This window comes from Cricetulus griseus, chromosome 2 (assembly GCF_003668045.3).
Source record: "Cricetulus griseus strain 17A/GY chromosome 2, alternate assembly CriGri-PICRH-1.0, whole genome shotgun sequence".
In the NCBI taxonomy this organism is placed as follows: Eukaryota; Metazoa; Chordata; class Mammalia; order Rodentia; family Cricetidae; genus Cricetulus; species Cricetulus griseus.
In genome coordinates, this window is record NC_048595.1 from 404055475 (window position 1) to 404076816 (window position 21342).

The following is a 21342-nucleotide window of genomic DNA, read 5'->3' on the forward strand; positions in this document are numbered from 1 at the left end:
TGAGCACAGTTCTTCCTGGTTTTTCATGTGATCACTGGTGTCTATAAAAAGACAGCAAGTTACTGAAGTGCCCTGGTCCTCCATGTCTTCACCCCTGAAGTGAGAGTAATTGTGTGTCAGACTGTGCTGGGGTCAGCTCTTTATTGGGTGTGAAGTGTTTGTTGTGGTGCCAAGCACATAGTAAACTCTCAATAGGTGTTTATCTTCCACTATTAAATACAGATTTGTTTATTGTCTGTATAGCCTTTCACCAAACACATATTCTGTAAACACAGAGTCAACCTGTCTACTGCAGAATAACCAGCAACTAACTGACCTCACACATGAACATGCGTGTGCGCAATACATGCCCCACATACACATATACACACATACTATACACACAATATACACTCCCTCACATACATGCCGACACCCACATAGACACATATACCACACACATACCCCACATGCACATACATAACACACATACATACCACACACACTCCACATGTGTACACACATACCACTTGCATACACATACTATGCGCACACCCCACATACACACACACACACACACTGAATATCACATGTACTTACATGCTTTTGAAATTTTTAGGAAGTAAAACTCCAGATTTAGTGGCTAATTTTATCTGTAGAGTTGATTTTTTTAGTAAAAGTGGGGATTGGATTTCAGACCTTATGCTTATGCACTCTACCACCAAGCTAAATCCCAGTTCTTTTTTACCATCTAAATGCTCGCACACCTTGGCAGACAGCATGGGGAAGTTGTACTATGTGCATCCTGGGGATGGGACTCAAGTGTGCAGACAAGGTGGCTCGCACCTTTTCCCTCTGAGACATCTCACGGCCTGACAATTTTATTTTAACAGCCACAACTGGATAGATTTTTCAGGAATGACCACAATAAATTCCTTTGGATTGTCCCATTCTCATTGACTCGGGGCTTGGCCATGACATGAGGTTCGTTGTAGTCTGTGGAACAATTAATTATCAAGGGGAGCCTAGCCAGACTTGGAAACTGGTTTCATAGTGGAGCTTGCCTTTGCTGTTTCTGGAGTTTTTCTTCACTGCGGTGTGTATAAGCATCTGTTTGGGACAGAAGAGAGTCATGAAATGAGCTGTCCAGTATATGTCTATCAGGTGTCACTTGGAGAGCCAGAAGCAAGCCCAGGGCTGCCAGCCATGCTTGGTTCGGTAGCTTTAAGCTACTGCAATGTAGGTTGCTTTCTTACAGTCCAAAACAACCATATAGGCATTTTGGATATGGGAATCCAAGTGGAAAAGAGAAGGCTCTGTTACAGTTAAAGATGAGGTTGAAGAGAGTAGCTCTTGGCTTGTCACCTGAACACACAGGTGTGCTAGTAACCCTCTGGCAACTGAAAGTTAGGAAGCCAGTGATGGCACCAAGTGTTCATGGCTTCTCCCTGTGGCCATTGTCCCATCTGTCTCATTGGACTGAAGAGCAAAGCCATCATGTATGTGGTAGAGAACCCAGTCGGGCCCAGTCCATGTCCATGTACCTCATCCTTACACCTTACTGTGTAGATGTCCCTGTCCTGCCCTGGGGGGGGGGGGGCGGGGAGTGATGAAGGCACTGAGTGAGGCTAGGGAGTTTCTCTGGGGAACTCTGGGACCAGACATTTCTCTGGAGAGAACTGAAGGGCAGAAAATGAACTGTCTCCCACAGAAGGTAGAGGTGGAATCATGCTTTTGTTTGCTTTTCTCTTAGAATCCTTTTGAATTTTTGGTGCAGTTGTTTCATGTATTTGTGTGTTGTCTCCCTCTTGGTGTACTGTTCGACCTCTACGTGATGTATTAGTAGAGCATGAAACACGATTTTACTCTTTTTTATGTTGTGTAAGATTTATAGCTTTGTTCATATCATATCTTTGTTTATTTTATTTATTTATTTATTTTTATGTGCATTGGTATTTTGCCCACATGTATGTCTCTGTAAGAGTGTGGATCCCCTGGATCCCCTGGACCCCCTGGATCCCCTGGAACAGTAGTTATGGGCAGTTGTGAGATGCCCTGTGTGTGCTGTGAATTGAACCTGGGTCCTTTGGAAGAGCTCTTAAACTACAGAGCCATCTCTCCAGCCCCCCATATCTTTGATTATATTGATCAAAAATCATTGATTAGGAATGAAACTGCCCAATCCAATCAATTCTCAAGGAAACTGATCTAATTTGTTTCTTGAAACCACATGCATGAAGTGGATTTGGAGAACTCTGTAGGTCAGTGGTTTGCAACCATACTAACGCCGTGACCCTTTAATATAGTTCTCATGTGATGGCCCTCAACCATAAAATGATTTTTGATGTTACTTTGTAACTGTAATTTTGCTACTGTTATGAATCGCAATGTCAATATTTTTAGAGATAGAGGTTTGTGTGCCTGTGTCTCTGTGTGTGGAGACCTAGGATTTTCTAATGAAAATATTGAGTTCTACTTAGTAATTCCTGGTTATTGGGTAGTTGGAGGGGAGGTAGGTAATTATCTAAGACAGAAAGAAAAATGTTTAAAATTGTTTAATAATGCTAGTTACTTACAAACAGTCCCATGCTATTTGAATTAGCCTTTTGTTGTAATGACAAGGCATAAATCCACTAAATACAACTCTTGAGTTGTTTTCTCCCAATGTTCATCTTTGAACCACCAGAGGGAAGGTGTGGGATCATTGGGACAGTCAGCATTCTGAGTCATGGGCTTGCCGTGTTATCCTGTTGTCACTAGTAAAACTAAGACAGAGATGGTTCTTTGTAGGCCTTCATCAAGAACTTGAATTTTTTCATTAACTTCGAAACACCTGCTGGTTGGGATGGGCATCATTCATAAAACCTTCATGTTCTCCTGTTACCCATCTGGACAGGGACTGGAAGGGAGGGATGGCCATCACTTCAGTGAAGATAACCAAGGACAGTTGGAGATGAGTGAGAGGGCCACTGAGGACAGTTGGAGATGAGTGAGAGGGCCACTGAGGACAGCTGAAGATGAGGGGGCCACTGAGGACAGTTGAAGATGTGGGGACCACTGAGGACAGTTGGAGATGAGTGAGAGGGTGCCACTAAAGACAGTTGGAGATGAGTAAGAGGGCCACTGAGGACAGTTGGAGATGCAGGGACCACTGAGGACAGTTGGAGATGCGGGGACCACTGAGGACAGTTGGAAATGAGTGAGAGGGCCACTGAGGACAGTTAGAGATGAAGGGACCACTGAGGACAGTTGGAGATGAGGGGGCCACTGAGGACAGTTGGAGATGAGGGGACCACTGAGGACAGTTGGAAATGAGTGAGAGGGCCACTGAGGACAGTTGGAGATGCAGGGACCACTGAGGACAGTTGGAGATGAGGGGACCACTGAGGACAGTTTGAGGACAGTTGGAGATGAGAGGGCCACTGAGGACAGTTTGAGGACAGTTGGAGATGAGGGGGCCATCAAGGACAGTGCGCATAGCTTCTGCTTTTCCATTCAGGGCCTCTGCTTTTCCTGGGAGGGAGATTGTGTATAAAACAAAGACATTTTTTCCAGGCTATTTAATCCTTTCATTATGCCCCAGGGTAATGAGAGATTTTTTTTTTTCTTCTTCCCAGCCCTTTCATCCTTCTTACTCATTTTAATTCCTTTGCCTATTTTTAAAAGCCTTCTTCTTCTAGTGAGTGCAATCATGGATATTTTATTTCTTTCACAGGTTGCCTAGGAAGGGTGTTCTAAGTGACCATCGAGCACACGCACATCTTGTAGATTAACTGGTTCTTTTTTGTCAGTAGTCAGTTAATTGGTGATGGCCTGTTAGGTAGGAGGGCAAGTTCTGGTCCCGATGTTTCTTTGTTCTTATTGTTCCGGAATGGCTGTTTAAGTTTATTCGTTTATAATGTGATTTATGTTGAACTTTACATCTTGGGATACAGTTGTGTTGGGGTGTCTGAAGATCCTTACATGCCCTGCTGTACCCAGGATCTGGCATCTAGTCATAACGTCTCTAAATCTCCCCAGCAGAGGCCCAGCCGGTGCTGCAGAAGCCCCATAGGCAGGGAAGAACTGCGCTGGGTTCTGTTTCTACTTCCTTCGGGGCACATTTAAGCAAATTACCGTGGTCAGGTGAGAAGTCCCTACAGTGAATTGAGTTTATATTCTCTACTTTGAGTAATTATTTGATATGGCTTCATGCTGTTTGATTATGTTGGTACATGCACATTTAGCACAAAACACCACCAGGGAATGGTTTCAGGCATTAGTGAATTATTTGGGGGCAAACACTCCTCTAATTACTTTTCTACTTGGAAGCTTATGACTTACATGAAAAGTCATAAAGCACCTGAAATAGGCTCTGGGGTAATAGAGTAAGCATTGTAAGTAGTAAAACCTTCAACTGCTTTGTAATAAAAGCTTCCTCATTTTGTGAGAGAGTTGCTTAGTGAATTCTTGGATTTCATATAAAGTCCGGCATTTTCCAAACACTAAAAAGTTTTACATTCCCCTCCCCCCGAAAAATTACAGAGCCTAAGCGTGAACTCCAGTAACCAAAGCTCTGTCTGGGTTCAGACTCCTGTCAGTATGGAATGAGCCTCACTTTCTCATCTATAGAGTGGAGATAACAGGGTCAGCCTCAGGGGAGGCACTCAGGGCCGAATATGCTCACAGACAGGAAGGAAGTTGAGATTCTGCCTCTACTTCCCTTTTGTACCTTTCCTTTTAAACATTGAGTCATGCTTGAATATGGTTATCCTTACTGACCACATCAGTACATTTGTGGGTCAAGAAGTACATTCCGTCAACATTCTTTGTCACATTGCTGGTCTTTAAGTCACTGATGGTGACTGCGGTGAATTCCACAGCCATTGCCGTTTCTATATTCTCCATTGTCAGAACATTTTCAAAGGAGCCAAATGCCAGGCTAAGGAGTGTGTTGCAGGTGCACAGCAAGGCCAGTGTGCCACATGCTTTCTGAAGGTATTATTTCATGTCTTGAAGCATGAGAAGCGATTGTGTAAGTTCTGCAGAGCACATTTGTATCCATGACATGACTAAGGTGCTACTGTTACTGTTAGGTGAGGAGCCCCAGGCTTGGGAGGTGTCCAGCGATTATGGGGTGTGGCAGGGCTTTTAGGGATCTGAAAAAGCCTGGAGTTTTTAGTTACTCTGCCTCCCTCACCCTCAATTTCTCAGTCATGAACAACTTGTCGTGTGTGTGTGTGTGTGTGTGTGTGTGTGTGTGTGTGTGTGTGTGTGTGTGTGTGTGTGTGTACACAAGCACATGTACTGCGGTGCCTGTGTAGAGATCAGAAGATGTGGGGTGTTGGTCCTCTCCTTTGTTTGAGGCAGAGTATCATAGTCATTGGTGCAACACCGGGCAGCTGACTCATGACATTTGGGGATTGCCCTCACTCCTTCCATCTCACCGGAGATGGGGGCGCACAGACACGCACTGCCACGTCTTGGCTTTACTTGGATTCCGGGTATCGGAACTCTGGTCCACATACATGCTTGGTGAGTGCTCTATCCACTGAGTCATTCCCCAGCTGTCAACTTCTCCTCTCACCTGGAAAGACGCTTGTGTTGGTTTGTGTGGTGCAGTCACTGACATGGGTGATTTGTAAGCCAAGAGGAAGAAAGCCTTTGTGTTTGCTGATTCCTAGATTGTTCCTGGTGCTCAGTGGGTGGTGATTCCACTGAAGGAATTTGTGTTTGAATGGACAAAGCAGAATGTAGCCCTTGTTTGTATTTCTCATGTAGTCAGTTACTTTCTTCTTGGCGTGGGGATTTCCTTTGAGGATTAGCTTTTCTGTGAAGAATCTGCCCCTGGCTTCTTTGTTCCCAGAATTGTACAGTACTATAAGATCTTTTAGGAGCTTGACCACTTGATAAGTAAAACCATACTGTATTTTTTACATATTTACGTTTCTGCACTCATATATCTATGTTAATTGTTTGAAATTTCATTTCTTTAGAGATGATGACTATTACACACTGCTTTTACTCCTGAGTTGTGTTTTCCACTTTTTATCCTCCTCATCCCCCCCTCTTTTTCCTCCTAACTGTCAAATCTTCAGTATGGGGACATTGTATTCTTCCAAGTCCTATGACTGCTGGAGATGAATATCTGTAATACCTCATTTCTAATATTTTTGTGCTTAAATGTTTTTGTTCTCTTTCCATTTGGCTAAGTATGGGTCTTGTGTCCTAATTTTTTGTGCGTATAAAAAAAAAATGTATTTAGAACACTCTAGATCTCCCTTTCACCATGGCTACAATGTTAACTTCTTTCCACCCTGCATCCTCAAATGCTCTTATAGATGCCACAAATACAAATGAGAAACTTCAGTAAACATTCCTTGGGAGCCTTCATGGTGCTTTCTGTTTAACCTCACACCCTTGGTAGAGAGAACCGAGGGTTTAGAATGTCATCGCTACAGTGTTTATAAATGTTTTATACATTTATAAGGATACATTTTAAAATTAATTTTTCCAGCAGAGCTTGGACACTCTTTTGTGTCTCTGGTGAGGGGTTATCAGATTCTAGGCAGGAGGAGACTGCTGTCTATAGTTCTGTCTTTTGCGGTTTCTTTGTTAGTTTTTCATTTCTGGGAAAAAGCGTGAAAACTTGATGATGCCTTAAGTTTAAGAGATGAAAAAGTAGCTGGAGTCAGTGAATGTATAGTGTCAAATAACACAAAATCCTAAAACTTTGATCTGGAAAACCCACTTTGATTCTTCCAAAAGGTGAAGGACATGTGTGAGCCTCAAAGCTGCACCTTGTCAGATAGTCTGATTCAAATATCTCCCCAGATACCCCTGCCTCTGTGCTTAGCTATACAGTGATGCCTGCTAAGACAAGACAATATCCAAGAAGCTCTTCCACACAGGACCTGGCAGCTTATTTTTTAGCCTTGTAATTATTATGTGGAATCTGAATGGATGCATTTCAGTGCTTACATTTGTGACATTCAATTTTTAGGACTTTAATATGACCATTGGAAACTTAAGAGGATACTTGTTTGTTTGTTTCTTTCTTTCTTTGTTTTTCGAGACAGGGTTTCTCTGTGTAGCTTTGGAGCCTATCCTGGCACTCGATCTGGAGACCAGGCTGGCCTGGAACTCACAGAGATATGCCTGCCTCTGCCTCCCGAGTGCTGGGATTAAAAGCATGCGCCACCAATGCCCAGCAAGAGGATACTTTATCGTGAATGGATTTGTTGGAAGTAACTGCTTAAGGTGGTGGTTTTAGTTGACTTGTGCTTCTTTTTCAAAGTAGAACTTATAAAATATAACTTCTTTTATTGTTTTATTTTACTAATATAAAATTAATGAAAGGGGAAGCAGGTATGATACATTTGAAGGCAAAATGAGTTTTGTGCCATTTAATTTTCTTTTTTTTTTTTTATTTTCCTTTTAGATCTTTTAGAGAAATCTCGAGTTGTTAAGCAGCCCAGAGGTGAAAGAAACTTCCACGTGTTCTATCAGCTGCTCTCCGGAGCCTCTGAGGAGCTGCTCCGTAAGTCTGAGTTGCTCTTTGCTCTTTACTGTCACAGCATTTTCTGAAGCATCTGCTCTACAACACAGGTTCCGCTATGTTTCCCCTGTTTTCATTTTGTCTTGTGCTGTTTGCTTCTGCCACACCCCAGCATTTCTTTTGTATTTCTCTATCTCACCAGCGACCAAGTCATATGCCTAGGTGTGTTGGTGGAGCCTTACAGTGGGGGAAGGGCCTCTCTCAAAATTAAAATCAGAACAGAGGACTATATAGTACCCAAGAGAAGAAAATTGGCAATGTGTAGTAAAGGTCTATAGCTATATGCAAATTTTCTGAGTGAGGGTTTAAAAACCATGGGGAAATGGGATGGACAAGATGGCTCAGTGGGAAAAGGCAATTGACTTATTCAATAGCTATTTGTTACATCATTGAACAGTTCAAACAAGAACAACTTTGGAAAGTCAGTCACACGCAGGGAGACACAATCTTATCTTATTTTCCTGACTAAATACTTAGGGAGAGCAGGAAGGTTGCTTTGGCTCAGGGTTCGAGGGACACAGGGATGAGTCTGGTAGCAGCAGTGTTTGCACTTGTGGCTACTCACGTCTGGGCAGAGCGGCAGCACAGTGAGGTGAACACTGGTCTTGAGGTGTCACCCACATGTCCAGTGTGTCTTCTCTTTGTGAAACTCTCTCAAAACATCTAGAGGTGTCTTAGGTGATCTAAATTCATTTGACAGTGAAAATTACCTTCATCACCATGTTCTCTGGTAATCAACCAACGCACACGAAAACATGCTGAATTACCCACTAGGCATGTATTAGCAAAAGTGTGAGAAGGAAAAGCTGGGAAAATTGTTCTGATATCCAGACTTGCAATCTACTGAGCTAATGAATGCCTGTGAGTGTCAGTAGCAATCTTCCAGAAAGTCACAAGATGATCAGAGTCTGCACCCTGTCTTACTGCCTTTTGGGATATAGCACAATAATTCATATGAGTCCAAAGCCAATTTATAAGAAGGACATTTCCACTCCCTGTGTGTAGCCACCCTACATTACAATATTTCCCAGTAATAATAAATGCACGATAGTTACAAAAGTGGGTCTAGGAGAACACTATTATTGATCTGTATGCATCAGTTCTTACTGTTGATTTGATACATAATACAAAAGTCATTTTATCTGAAAGGTAAAAAGTGAAATCGGGAAGACGAATCCATTTGTTGAAATACCTTATTAATTTATATACATGACCTGACAGACAAGCTTAAGCTTGAGCGGGACTTCAGCAGATACAACTATCTGAGTCTGGACTCTGCCAAAGTGAATGGTGTGGATGATGCTGCCAACTTCAGAACTGTCAGGGTAAGAAGCGCCTCCCTTACACTTCAGAATGGGTAACCCCAAACTGCTTAGCCACACTGCTTGCAATTCATTTTTCTCTACGTTAGAATTCACGCTCCCAGCCGGGCGGTTGTGGCGCACGCCTTTAATCCCAGCACTCGGAAGGCAGAGGCAGGTGGATCTCTGTGAGTTCGAGACCAGCCTGGTCTACAAGAGCTAGTTCCAGGAGAGCCTCCAAAGCCACAGAGAAACCCTGTCTCGAAAAAAAAAAAAAAAAAGAATTCACGCTCCCCCAGGTTACACGCACCCAGGACTCCCTTATGTTTTTACTAATTCAGCTTTACACACAAGGTTTTGAAGGCCATGATTGCTAGAGCATGCTGTTTGACCATTTGTAAAAAGGCGCCTTCATCTATTGTTCTGGGATTTGACTCTGTGTGTGTGTGTGTGTGTTGAAATCCCAAGTATTTTTATAGCCAAAGTTAATTTCCAAATATGAAAACTGCCCTTGGGTCCTGTTAAGTCAAGAGTGTTTTTAGTCAGAAAACCCTGCTTTTTAAGCAGATTTAGAAAATGATGTACACATCAGAGGGATCGGAGTCCCTCGTTAATTAGCACAGAAGCCCACTTTTACATAATTCTCTGTCTTTATGTGGCATGCACTTTCAGAATTACTCCCATTAAGACATTATGGTAACTGTGATTTCCTTCCAAATGAGACAGCTGGGGCTGGGGGAGGAGCAGGGGACATCATGTTAGAGATGAAGCAAGATTGGCACCTGTTAATTGTTGAGGCTGAATGAAGAGGATGTGGGGTCCTTTGCTTGTTCTTGCTCCCCGTGTGTACGTTTGAAATTTCCCTGACAAAAAGTGTACATTACTTTCACTGCTGTGTAAACTAGTCACACACACACACACACACACACACACACAGACAGAGAGAGAGAGAGAGAGAGAGAGAGAGAGAGAGAGAGAGAGAGAGAGAGAGAATGAGAATGATGCCAGCTGTTCTCGGGAAGAAAGCATCTATCTATCAGGGTGCCATTGTGTAGAATTGTGTAAACACCCACATATGGAAGCAATAGTCTGGGCATGATTTTGCTTAAGACTTGAATCCAAGGCCAGCTCTGTAACCACTTTGCCTGGCACATAGTTGGCACTCCATGCACATTTGTGAATGAATGAGTGTCCCTTGCACCCTTCAGGGCACTTTACCTTTGCAAGCCGGTGTTTTTCTCATCTGTAAAATAAGCAAGGCTGTTTTCTGTTGCTGGAGGATGTAGAAACATCTTGTTTGGTTTTGTTTCTAGAAGCCCAGTGTGAAAAAAAAAAAAAATGACATCTATGGAAGCCAGCTGGTCCATTTGAAAGTGGGGGAGGGGGGCTGAGGCTTAGCTCCCAGCCTCCTCTTGTGTACACAACTCTTGTCATTAAGTGTGCCTGGTGCCTGGAAGACTCTTGAGTACTGTTTGGAACCACTGAGCAAGATAATTGTTTTGTCTTGTAAAATTCTTTTTTACCCCAGAAATAGATCTGTAATAGTATTCATTTGATTTCGTTATTGGTTAAAACAAGCAAACAGCAGCAACAATAACAGGTACAGAGCTCCAGAAAGCAAACAGGTGCTTCTCTCCTCCAGAATGCCATGCAGATCGTGGGCTTTATGGATCATGAAACTGAGGCTGTCCTGGAGGTAGTAGCTGCTGTGCTGAAACTGGGGAACATTGAGTTCAAGCCCGAATCACGAATGAATGGTTTGGATGAAAGCAAAATCAAAGATAAAAATGGTAAGTCCGAAGAGGGGCAGCCTGGCTTAGGGAACTTGCTTTGAACTTCTGCCCAGTTTCTAATCTAGAAAGCAAACCTTGGACTTCTCATAGAGTTGAAAAAAAACTTAACTAGCGAAACTAAACCGAAATACCATTGCAGTGACGTTTTCTTCTAATTTGTACATGTTTACATACTAAGTGTGATGTAGAAAGGGCAGCTGAGGACTTGATGGTGATTAGGAGTACCTCACTGTTTGTGCCTGTCTCCCTTTGCTCCCCAACAGAATTAAAAGAAATCTGTGAATTGACCAGCATTGACCAATTGGTTCTAGAAAGAGCGTTTAGTTTCCGAACAGTTGAAGCGAAGCAGGAGAAAGTTTCGACCACACTGAATGTGGCTCAGGTAGGTTTCTTAAATGGTCATACTTTTGTGAAATGTTATTTTGCAGACAAGTTACCTCATGGTCCACATATTGTTTTAGGCATTGGAAACGCTAAGGAAAATTAAACAGATAAGAGTTCCCGTCCTCAGCGAGCTGAAAACTAAGGTCAGGGAGTATTGGATAATAGTCAATAGATAGACACAGTAAATAATCTGTCAAGCAACAGTTGCTAAGACAATGACACGGAGAAAGTGTAGAACAGAATAAGGAAGATTGATGCCCCTAGGGGCAGGAAGGAAGGTGCTTCAGACTGAAAGTGAGCTGGGTATGATCTGCCTCATGCGTGTTCCAAAGGGTCCTTCTGGCTGGGTGTAAAAAGCAGATCCTAGGGGAAACAGACATGAAGGGCAATTAGAAGGGTAATGGCTAATCCCAAGCCAGATGGCTGCAGTGGAGCCAGGGCACGTGGCCTGTCTGGACCTGCTTTGAAAGCCGTGGCTACAGAATTGCTGGTGGTTTAATGCATGGGGTAAGAGGAGTGAAGGGTGATTGGTTCAGTGTTGTAGAAGAGAATAGGAAGGCAGGAGAAGCCCAGATGGTCAATCCTGACTCTCTTTCTTCCATATTGTACTCCTACTATGCCACTGAAGTCCTTGTAAGACGCAGGTCTGACTTACTCCCACAGAGGTGTGTGTTGTGTGAGCACACTCAGGTGTCTGAGTCGCTCCCACAGAGGTGAGGTGTGTATGGTGTGAGCACACTCAGGTGTCTGAGTCACTCCCACGGAGGTGAGGTGTGTATGGTGTGAGCACACTCAGGTGTCTGAGTATTTGCTGCAGAGGTGTGTACGGTGTGAGCACACTCAGGTGGCATCTGGAGTCCCTTGTGCTGTGAACCATTTGTTCTGTGAGTTTGATGTTTGTCTATCAGTCAGTGATGATCTGGGCTGGAATTAAGTGGCTAACTCTGCGCTTCTCACTCGGGTCTGCTTCCTTTACTCAATCTTATCCTCTTTGTCGTCCTCTTTGCAACCAGCCGCCAGCCACTGTAGGACCGCAAGGTAGAGCTCATTCCACTCTCTTGTTCCTTTCTGGCTATCCCTCTACTTTCTTTGTATTTCTGTGGCTATGGAAAGGCTTTGCCATATGGAGATTTGGATTGTAGCAGCCCTTCCCTCACTGGAACCCATGTACTCTCCTGTAAATGATTGCTTCTGCCTTTAAATCTCTGAGTCACCTGAGTCCTCAGTCAGTGAACAACTGACATCATTGAGAAGATGTGAAAGTAAGTGTAGCACAAGCCCCAGCTGACTCTTATTGGAGAAATTGAGACTAAGAAGAGCTTGTGGAGAGACGGGATTTAGATGAGAAAGAATGGGCAGACAAAAAGAAACACAGGTTTGGAGCCCGTGTGAGGATCACGGTCAGCCAGCCTTGGCTCCAACTTTACTCAGAATTCACAGCATGGCTGAGAAGGTCAAGATTGGCCTGAAGAATGTGTGCAGTGGGGTCTCAGACTTGGACACTCATCATAGTTACCTTAGTTACCTAGGTGGGTTGTTTATTGTCTTTATCTCATTCATTCATTCATTCATTCATTCATTCATTTGGCTACACCTCCCAAGAGGTGGGTTCTGTGGTCTGGCATAGGACTAAAGAATTGAGGGTTCTGATATAAGCCCCAGGGTCACATTTGAGTCACCAAATTGGGACATTTTCAACAGCCAGAGGAATTGTTCTATGAAGGCCATGGAAAAGCCTGTGTTTCAGAAGCCGTGGAGATATGTGGGTTTGGGACCTGTTTTTATGGTGTTTTCCTGTTGCTTTTTATTCATCCTCTACAGAAACCAGACCCAGGTGCTCTTATTGGTAAGGCTGTGTGAGTCATCCATATTTTTTAAACCTTTGACATAAAAGATTTGGCTTGAGCCCCTCTTGATTTTGGCAGTTCAGTGGGGGTTGGGGGTGGAGACACAACCCAGCTGCTTTTCCATGTTGGTGGTGGTGTCTGGTAGGTTTTCTGTTATAGGTAGATCATTTTGTTAGCTGTTGCTCATAGCTTCACCCTTAGGTTCCAGTAACATCTACATTGCCCTCCTGCTGCGCTTCTTCTCAGAAGCATTTAGATCTCCCTGCAGACATGCAGACTAAGATAAGGGGAATGAGACAGTCTCTCCTTAGCCTTAAGGGCTCTCTGTAATCTGACCCTATGTGACTTATCTCAGTTAGTTGCATCAGAGCTTATTTATACTTGGTGTCTTTCCTCTTGCTTGCCCATCATCCATATGTCACTGCTCAGTCCTTATGCCCATCTATGGGGTTCATGGGCTCCTAACCCCACCCCTCCCACCCCCCACCACCCCCCACCCCACCCCCGGTTTCCCGACCTCCTTCTCCTCTGTACTCTGGCTCTTACCTTCCCTCTGAGTGAGGTCTCTCTGTGTTAATGTGATCTCTGTTCTATTGCTGGCTCCCCACATCTGTGTCCCACCTTGCTTGGTTAGCACTCCCCATCCCTGGCCATGCTTGATATTAGCCATCTCAGAAGTAGATTCTAGCAGGGGTTTTCCTTTGTGAGCATCGGGCGACTGCAACAGCATAGCGTTTTCACAGTGTGCTTAAGAATCTAAGGTGGTGAATCATCCCCCTTGGTGCTTCCCCTCATTTCCATACCACAGTAGTGATCCTTCCGGTGGGAACCAGTGTTCCTGCCCCCTCCGCTTCCTAGGTCACTAGAGTAGAGAGCACGTGGCTTGATTCAGTTCCAGAAGTCCTGGCTTCCGAACAGCAAGGATGGCAGGCTGTGGCTCCAGGTACAGCTTCTGAAGCTGATTTTTATTTGAACACTGGATAGTTTGCCCTTTAACATAGACTCCGTCCTCTGGCCCTTACAGGACAACCCCCCACCCCCACCCCATTCATTTCTGTCACATCTAAAAGCATTTGAATTTGCGACTTCTGAAACAGAGCTTTTGTTTGAAAACTGCAAAGAAGGGGAATCTGGCTGTGACTTTGCCTTAACTTTAAAAACACTGCTCTGGACCGTGTTGTCACCCAGTCCCTTACCTTAAGAACTACAAAGCAGCGCTCTGGAACATGCTGTCACCCAGTTCTGTTGCATGTCACAGGCGTGCTTTGTTAGGGTCAGAGGGTGGGCAGCTGGGTGACTTTAAGAAGGATTATTTGCAGGTCAGGTATTTAGAGATGACTTGGATTCACAAGAGGAAAAGGGAAAGGATTAAGAAATGACAGTAATGGACATGAGTTATAGGAATGCATACCTCAGACGTCCTAATGCAGCTGTGTACAGACTCCCCACACTTCCGGGGCACTTGAGTCACCTATTTTAGGAGAGGGAAACCCCACAGAAAGGGTGTTAGATAAGGGAGATGGGCATCTAAATTCTCTTTTGGCTGCATACTCTGTTTTAGTGACATGGATTTCTACTGTGGAATCTCACTATGATCAATCACCCTTTTCCCCTTCTTCCTCTCCCCTCCCCTCCCCTCCCCTTCCCTTCCTTTCCCTTCCCTCCCCTTCCTTTCCCTTCCCTCCCTTTCCCTTCCTCTTCCCTTTCTTCCCCTTCTTCCCCTCCCTTTCCTCTTTCCTCCTTCTCTTCCTCCCCTTTCTTCTCTTTTCCTCCCTTCTTCCCCTATTCATTCCTTCTCCCTGCCCTCCTTCCCTCTGTCTCTCCAATTTCTAGCAGCTCTTCTAGGTTTATTCCCTCCTCCTGACTTCCATGCTCACTGAGACACGTGGGAAAGGGTTTAGCATTAACTGGAAAGTGTCTAGTGGTGTGAGGGAGGTGCTGTCTTCTCACCAGGGAATTGAGTGTGAATATTGCTACACTTTCTCTAAAAAAAGAAAAGAGAGAAAAAGAAAAGTAACAAATATCCCACAGCCTAATGAGGTGTGCTCTTTATAAAGTGAGAGTGTGCTGACTTCCATTATCAACAATGTTTGAACTTTACTAATATGAGGTGGGGAGAATGTGTGCCATGGGCCGGCACTGCAAGTGTGAGTCGGAGGATAGAGGGATGGCTCACTTACAGTGTAGAGGGATGGCCTTCTTGCTTCTCGTCCCCCATGTGGACCCTGGGGATTAAACACAGGCTGTTGGGCCTGGTGGCATAGGACTTTCTCACCCAAGCCAGCACACTGGCCCTAGTTTTTAGGGATTTTGTATGTCCATAGGTCTTTATAAAGCACCCTTCTCTTCTTTTAATCTTTTGAAATAATCTAAATATTCTCCCTAGTTATTTTATTAATTATACTTCCTTTTTTGTTTGTTTGTTTTTTCAAGACAGGGTTTCTCTGTGTAACACCCTTGGCTGTCCTGGAACTCACTCTTTAGATCAGGCTGGCCTCGAACTGAGAGATCCACCTGCCTCTTCCTCCGAAGTGCTGGGATTAAAGGCATTCACCACCACCACCCAACACTTTCCTTCCTCTTTTTATAGCTTCACTTAAAGAATTGGGTTTGTAACTGAAAAGGGAGGGGTATTGATTGCTGTATTCTGAGCTATTTTGTTTCCTGTCCTTTGTGTGTCAGGGTTGGCGGGGGGTTACTGCATTAAGGCTACAAGTTATTTAATTTCTTTCTCACAACGTAGTGTTTATTTGCTTAATTTCATAGTGTTCTTCTATAATAACGGTGTAATGCATCTCTTTTGTGAGTGTTTATTTCCCTATTCTTGGTATGCACTCCTGGTTTTTCTTTGTTCTGTAACACTGGAAAAAACTGCTGTAATATTTGGAATTAATTTCCTGGGATGCAAAAGTGTAGGCTGGTTGAAAAGTTTGCTTGATTCTCTTAAAGTTTGACCACTCATCCAGTGTATAATAAAAATTGCCCCAAAGAGAAATTTGAAAAACGTTGCTTAAATATCTTAAAAGTATTTTCATTGTTTTTATAGAAAGTAAGCATTGTGGCAGCTGTTAGTGTTAAATTGTTCTTTTTCTTCTTGATAGGCTTATTATGCCCGTGATGCCCTGGCCAAAAACCTCTACAGCAGGCTGTTTTCATGGTTGGTAAATCGCATCAATGAAAGCATTAAGGTACTGACTCTCTAAGACTCTGTTTGTAAGAAACGAATGGTATTCATAGTGTAAACATTAAATTAAAGAAGCTTAGTTCCACAGTCAAAGGGTGGTTCCTTAAGACAGTTCTATATTGCACAAGTCGGCATTTGCCAGGGTTTTGTTTCTCTTGCTTTGCTATGTGCTCTGGGTCTCACTGGTTACCAGACTAGTCTGATGGTCTTCTCAGAGCTGCCAGTGGCTTTCTGAGTAGCTGCATGCATTTTGTTGAAAAGATGCCTTTTTCTTTTTGGTACTAATAGTTCTTCATTAAAATGAGGGTATTGGCCAAGGCGACTGAAAGATTTGCTTGTCAGCCAATGATGTCTGTTTAGCAATGAAACACTGCCTTTGGTGACTGTGTCATTATTGCTAAGTTTCTGGAAGATTCCACACCAGTTCCCTTACCTAAGTTTTAACAGAACAACTGAAATAATTGTTCTGGTTCAAGACAAACGTGTAAGTCTGTGCTTCTTGGTTGTTCACAGTGTTATATTATGCCTGCATTAACTTATTAACATGAAAATTCTTTTAAAGGCACAAACCAAAGTGAGAAAGAAGGTCATGGGTGTTCTGGACATTTATGGCTTTGAAATATTTGAGGTAAGATTTTTAAAAAAAAAAGGATTAGTAGTGCCATTATTAAAGTAGAACAGTTAGTAATGAAGTCACATTGTTTGGGCAATATGTAAATAACTGTATTTTATTTATGTATAACTTGGTAACTAACTATACTTTGAATCTACAAGTAAGCTGTTTAAGTATAGTCACGTGTGTGTGTATGTGTGTGTGAGAGAGAGAGAGAGACAGAGAGAGAGAGAGAGAGAGAGAGAGAGAGAGAGAGAGAGAGAGCAGGCATGAGTTCACATGGTGTATGTGTGTAAATACAGAGACATCATTTGGAGACTCTATCAAAGTCAGTTTTGAAATTTTTGCTCAGTGGTGTGTCTGCCATATTACTTGGGCACCGATGTCTGTGGCCATCCAGCCATTTATCGGTTGTTTGAAAAATGAAGCCTAAAGATTCAGGAATGGGGAAGCCAGATGCTGTCATGGCCTAAATAGCTCTGAGTCTCGGGTCAGAGTTTCAATTAGATGCCTACTTCCGTCTGCTCCAGGCCACACCCCACTGGGATCTTACCGCAGTAAACACTGCAGCAGAAGGATGCGCTTGCTTGCTCCAAATCACACTGTTAAGTAGTATACATTTATATAGTTTCCTGCGTTTGACTTTCAGCAGCAGTTTGGAGTAGTGTTCTAGTTTGCTTTAAGGAAATGAGTTTATTCACCATCTGCATCCTTAATTCTCACCCACAGTAATGATTTGTGAACACTAATTAGCCAAGCCCTGCCTAGAATGGCCTCCCAAAGAATGGACATACTCCAAAAAATTAAGATTGCAGGATCACAGGAAAGGTGAAGATGCATTCTTGGGCACTAACCAGACAGTCCTCGGGCATTCTGATAACAGCCCTGTCTATAGTGATCCACTCTTCCTCCATTGAACTTGCCAAGGGCTAGATGAAAGCACTGTTGTGGCTGCATTGCATGTTATCAGATTTAATCTTCTGAACAGCTTCATGAAAGTAGCTGTTATTCCCATTTCACAGATGAGAAAGACCCTGAAGCTCAGGTAACTAAATAGCAGACGTAGGTCGAAATCCCTGGCTTCCTGATAGTGTCTTCATTGCTCTTCTTTCTTAGTAGAGTTACAATCAAGGTGAATTCCTTACTTTCCTCTCCAAACCCATGGGTTTCACAATATTTGGAAATGTGGGGAAACCCAGATGTTGTTAATGAGCCTCCAGTTCCCTGTTCCCTGATCTGGCCATCATTCCCAGTTTCTGGACATTCTGGGGATCCTTCCTAGGTGGAAGTGTGCGTGCTGCCCCTCCCCTTTTCTGGAATTCCAGCCGCTAGCACAGTTTTTGTTTGCTGTTTACCTTTTAGGCTAAATCTACAAAGGAAGCTGCAGGTCTCTTGGAAAAAGAAGAACTCGGGGTTTGCTTTAGGAGAATTCTTATATATTCTGAAATCACTGTATTTAAAATAATTTCACTTAATGCGATCTCAGATTACTGTCACTAAATAGGCAGATGTTAAAGGCATTCTTTACCATTGTCAGGAGGAGAGATATCTTAACTGGTATAGCGTTGATCTAAATTTAAATAGTTTCATGAATTGGCTGAGTGGTAAACCTAGATTTTAATAGAAAATTAGAAGAAAAAATATAGTTAATGATGCTCCCAAAATTAAAAGTGTGTTTACGTTAATTTTGCCAGAGAACAATTTATTGCTCATAAGACAGTAGATACGCTCTTAGTGGCATGCCACACACAGCCTTTCATGGCAATCCTCCTGCCTCTACTTCCTATGTGGTAGGATTACCAGCATATGCCACCACACCCAGTTGAAACTATTTTGACAGGATAATGGGGTTATGTTGAGACGTCCAGTTAGTTTGTCCTTTAGAATGTCCTAAGATGTAACTAGCTTCCTGTTGCTGTGATGAAATACCCTGACAAAAGCAACTAAAGAGAGAAAAGGTTTATTTGGATAACAGTTCAAGATTATAACCCATCACCATGAGAAAGTGGACAGGCCCTCCCACCTTGATTACCATGATCATGGTATCTTCCACAGACAGGACAACCTAACATAAACAAGCCCTTATTGAATGTCCCTTCCCATGTGAGTCTACACTGTGTGGAGCTGACAATCAAAACTCACCATCGCAATATAAAATCATTGAGTTCATTTTTCTTTCTCATGAAACTGATGCTTTTAAAATTAATTAACTCAAAAAAAAACTTCATACAACCAAGAGGACAGTGATATGTACAATTTTTAAAATACGGCCTTATATAAAAGACCCCTTTAATTAATAGCCATAGAGTAGATGAAGGCATTTAAACAACAGGCTGGCAAGATGGCTCAGCTGCTTGCTGCCAAGAACTGATGACCTGATTTTTATCCCTGGCTGGCCTGGAACTGGCTCTGTAGACCAGGCTAGCCTTAATTTTCAGAGTTCTACCTGCCTCTGTCTCCCAGTTGTTAGGATTATAGGTGTGTCCCACTGTGCCAATTTGCTTTGTTTTCTATTCCCATTCTTAGTTCCTTGAGAGAGGGTGAATAAGTTTACATTGTAATTAATGGTTCTCTCCATTTTCCTTTTCAGTCTAATTTCCAGCCATCTTGTTTTTAATAACTTGTTTTTTTATTTTATAAACATTCATTTGGAAGCATTTAGAATGAAATGTTGGCTGGATAATTTTAGATACTCTTTGGGGGGGGTTGGTTTTTTTTTTTTTTTTTTTTTTTCGAGACAGGGTTTCTCAGTGTAGCTTTGGAGCCTATCCTGGCACTCGCTCTGGAGACCAGGCTGGCCTCGAACTCACAGAGATCCACCTGTCTCTGCCTCCCGAGTGCTGGGATTAAAGGCATGTGCCACCATCGCCCGGCCAATTTTAGATACTTTTATCTACTTTTTTTATTCAAATTTGCAAAAGTTCTTTTTTTTTTTCTTTAAATAAATTATTCACGTATCTATCCCAGATAGTAACCTGTGCTTTCTTGGATTCTCAACAATATAACATATGGAAATGTCAGTATTGACCACAGAAAGCCCGGCTAATTAAGAATTTTTGGAGTACCACAAGCTGTAGGAGGAGGAGCCGGGTTGAATGGGGTAGTCAGAACCCAGATCCGTGCAAAGATGAGTGCTTCTATATTCTCCACACAGGTAAAAATTACGGAGTATAAATAGAACTCTGCCTTGGTTCTTCTGTTAAAGTTGACCACAGGAAATAGCATTCTGCTTTTAGAGCACTGTGGGTCTCACTTTGAAAGGAGACAGTAAGGTCCAGAACATTTGTTTCCTCAATTTTCCAGTTCTGCCCAGTGACTCCACTGCCAGTCGCCATGGGAGCGCTTTTCAGCTGAGCTGGTGGAAGCCTTTAATCTCTTTGGTTCCTCTCAAATGGAGGGGGGAAATGGGAGCATTAAGCCTTGGGATGATGACACATGGATTTGCCCACAAAGTTTGCCTTGCTGGCTACATGTCAGCTGGTGTCAGTTGGGAAAACAGGCTAAGGGAACATGGATAAAGAAAGGTAAATTACAATTCCTGGAGGAAAACATTGTAGCTCTACATCCTGGTAGAATGGGAAATCCACTTTCCAAAGGAAGGAGATGTGTCTGCAGTTTAAGTTTGGACATTGTTTTAACTGTTTCTGAGACATTTTTATAATTTGTCCATTAAGGAATAAGTGGGCTGACCAGGGAGGAGGGGGTGAATATGACCAAAATGCCTTGTACAAAATTCTCAAAGAAGTAAAATAAAGGGGGGGGGGTTGAGGTGGGCTGGGAGGGATAAGTGCTATTACTTTAAAAAATTATATTGCATTCAAAAGTAAGTTGAGCAATGTGAAATTTTCCTTAGGGCTTATCTGATAGTTATTAAAGCTGGCAGTTAGTTTACTGGGAAAGGTATTAAACATTAACACTCATGAGAACATGGAGGCAACACTGGCTGGTAATTTCACATCCTGTGCAGGGGAAATGCTCTCATCCAGGCAGAGGGCTCCCTGATCTAATTGTACATCTCCTTCCTCGATAATGTGTAGTAAAAACACAATAGGTCACGTGTAACAGTGGCTCCAGCTGATACGGGCTGACATGCTCAGGAGTTGGGCAATGTGGTGAGTGCGTCTTGTGGTTATGGTTTCTAATCAATTCTGGATGTTGCCAATACCTTCTGTGCTAGTGTCCCACCGTGCCGGAGAACCTATAATTGAGGAAGAAGATGAGTGGGTTTAAAAATGGAAAGGGTGACTGGATTATTTGTGAATATGGTGGGTTTTTAAAAAGTCCCACCATATTAGTTTTTAAAAATTACAGCTTAGTTAAAAAATCTTTAAGAAACTGAAAATAACATTGTTTACCATATTTGATATCTACCTAGGGAAAAAAAAGTTATGTATTTAAAGGGAAATTTGTTACTTAATTTTGTAAATATTTGAAGGGTGAATAGCTAGTGTTAAATGTTTTTCTCATATGTTTTGAGGAATCTTTTTCTGATGTTTACTTTAAAAATTAGTTATTGCTTTGGAGCCTGTTTATTGGCACAGTCACTTTAAAAATGATAATGGCCAAGTGCATTACCCTCTTCTGTCAATGGTGTTATAACACCATTGGGGCTTCGGGAGGCGTTCCAACAAGGATGTCATCAGTAGGATGCATTTAGAGCAATGCTGTCTCCATCCCAGAATGTCTACAATGCATGAATGCTGT

General features: G+C 42.8%; 1 protein-coding gene across 4 annotated transcripts in view; it reads left to right on the forward strand.

Moving 5' to 3' along the window:
• Nucleotides 1–21342, forward strand: part of Myo1b (myosin IB) — a 164930-nt gene that overhangs the window by 105088 nt on the left and 38500 nt on the right. For 3 of the 4 annotated variants that reach the window (XM_027396859.2, XM_027396860.2, XM_027396861.2), the window contains exons 8-13: nt 7400–7498; nt 8738–8841; nt 10460–10607; nt 10874–10992; nt 15943–16029; nt 16588–16653. In XM_027396859.2, the coding sequence (XP_027252660.1) occupies nt 7400–7498; nt 8738–8841; nt 10460–10607; nt 10874–10992; nt 15943–16029; nt 16588–16653 (623 nt within the window). Of the gene's footprint in view, nt 1–5471; nt 5494–7399; nt 7499–8737; nt 8842–10459; nt 10608–10873; nt 10993–15942; nt 16030–16587; nt 16654–21342 lie in introns of those variants that run through there. The other variant, XM_027396862.2, reaches the window with a different exon arrangement.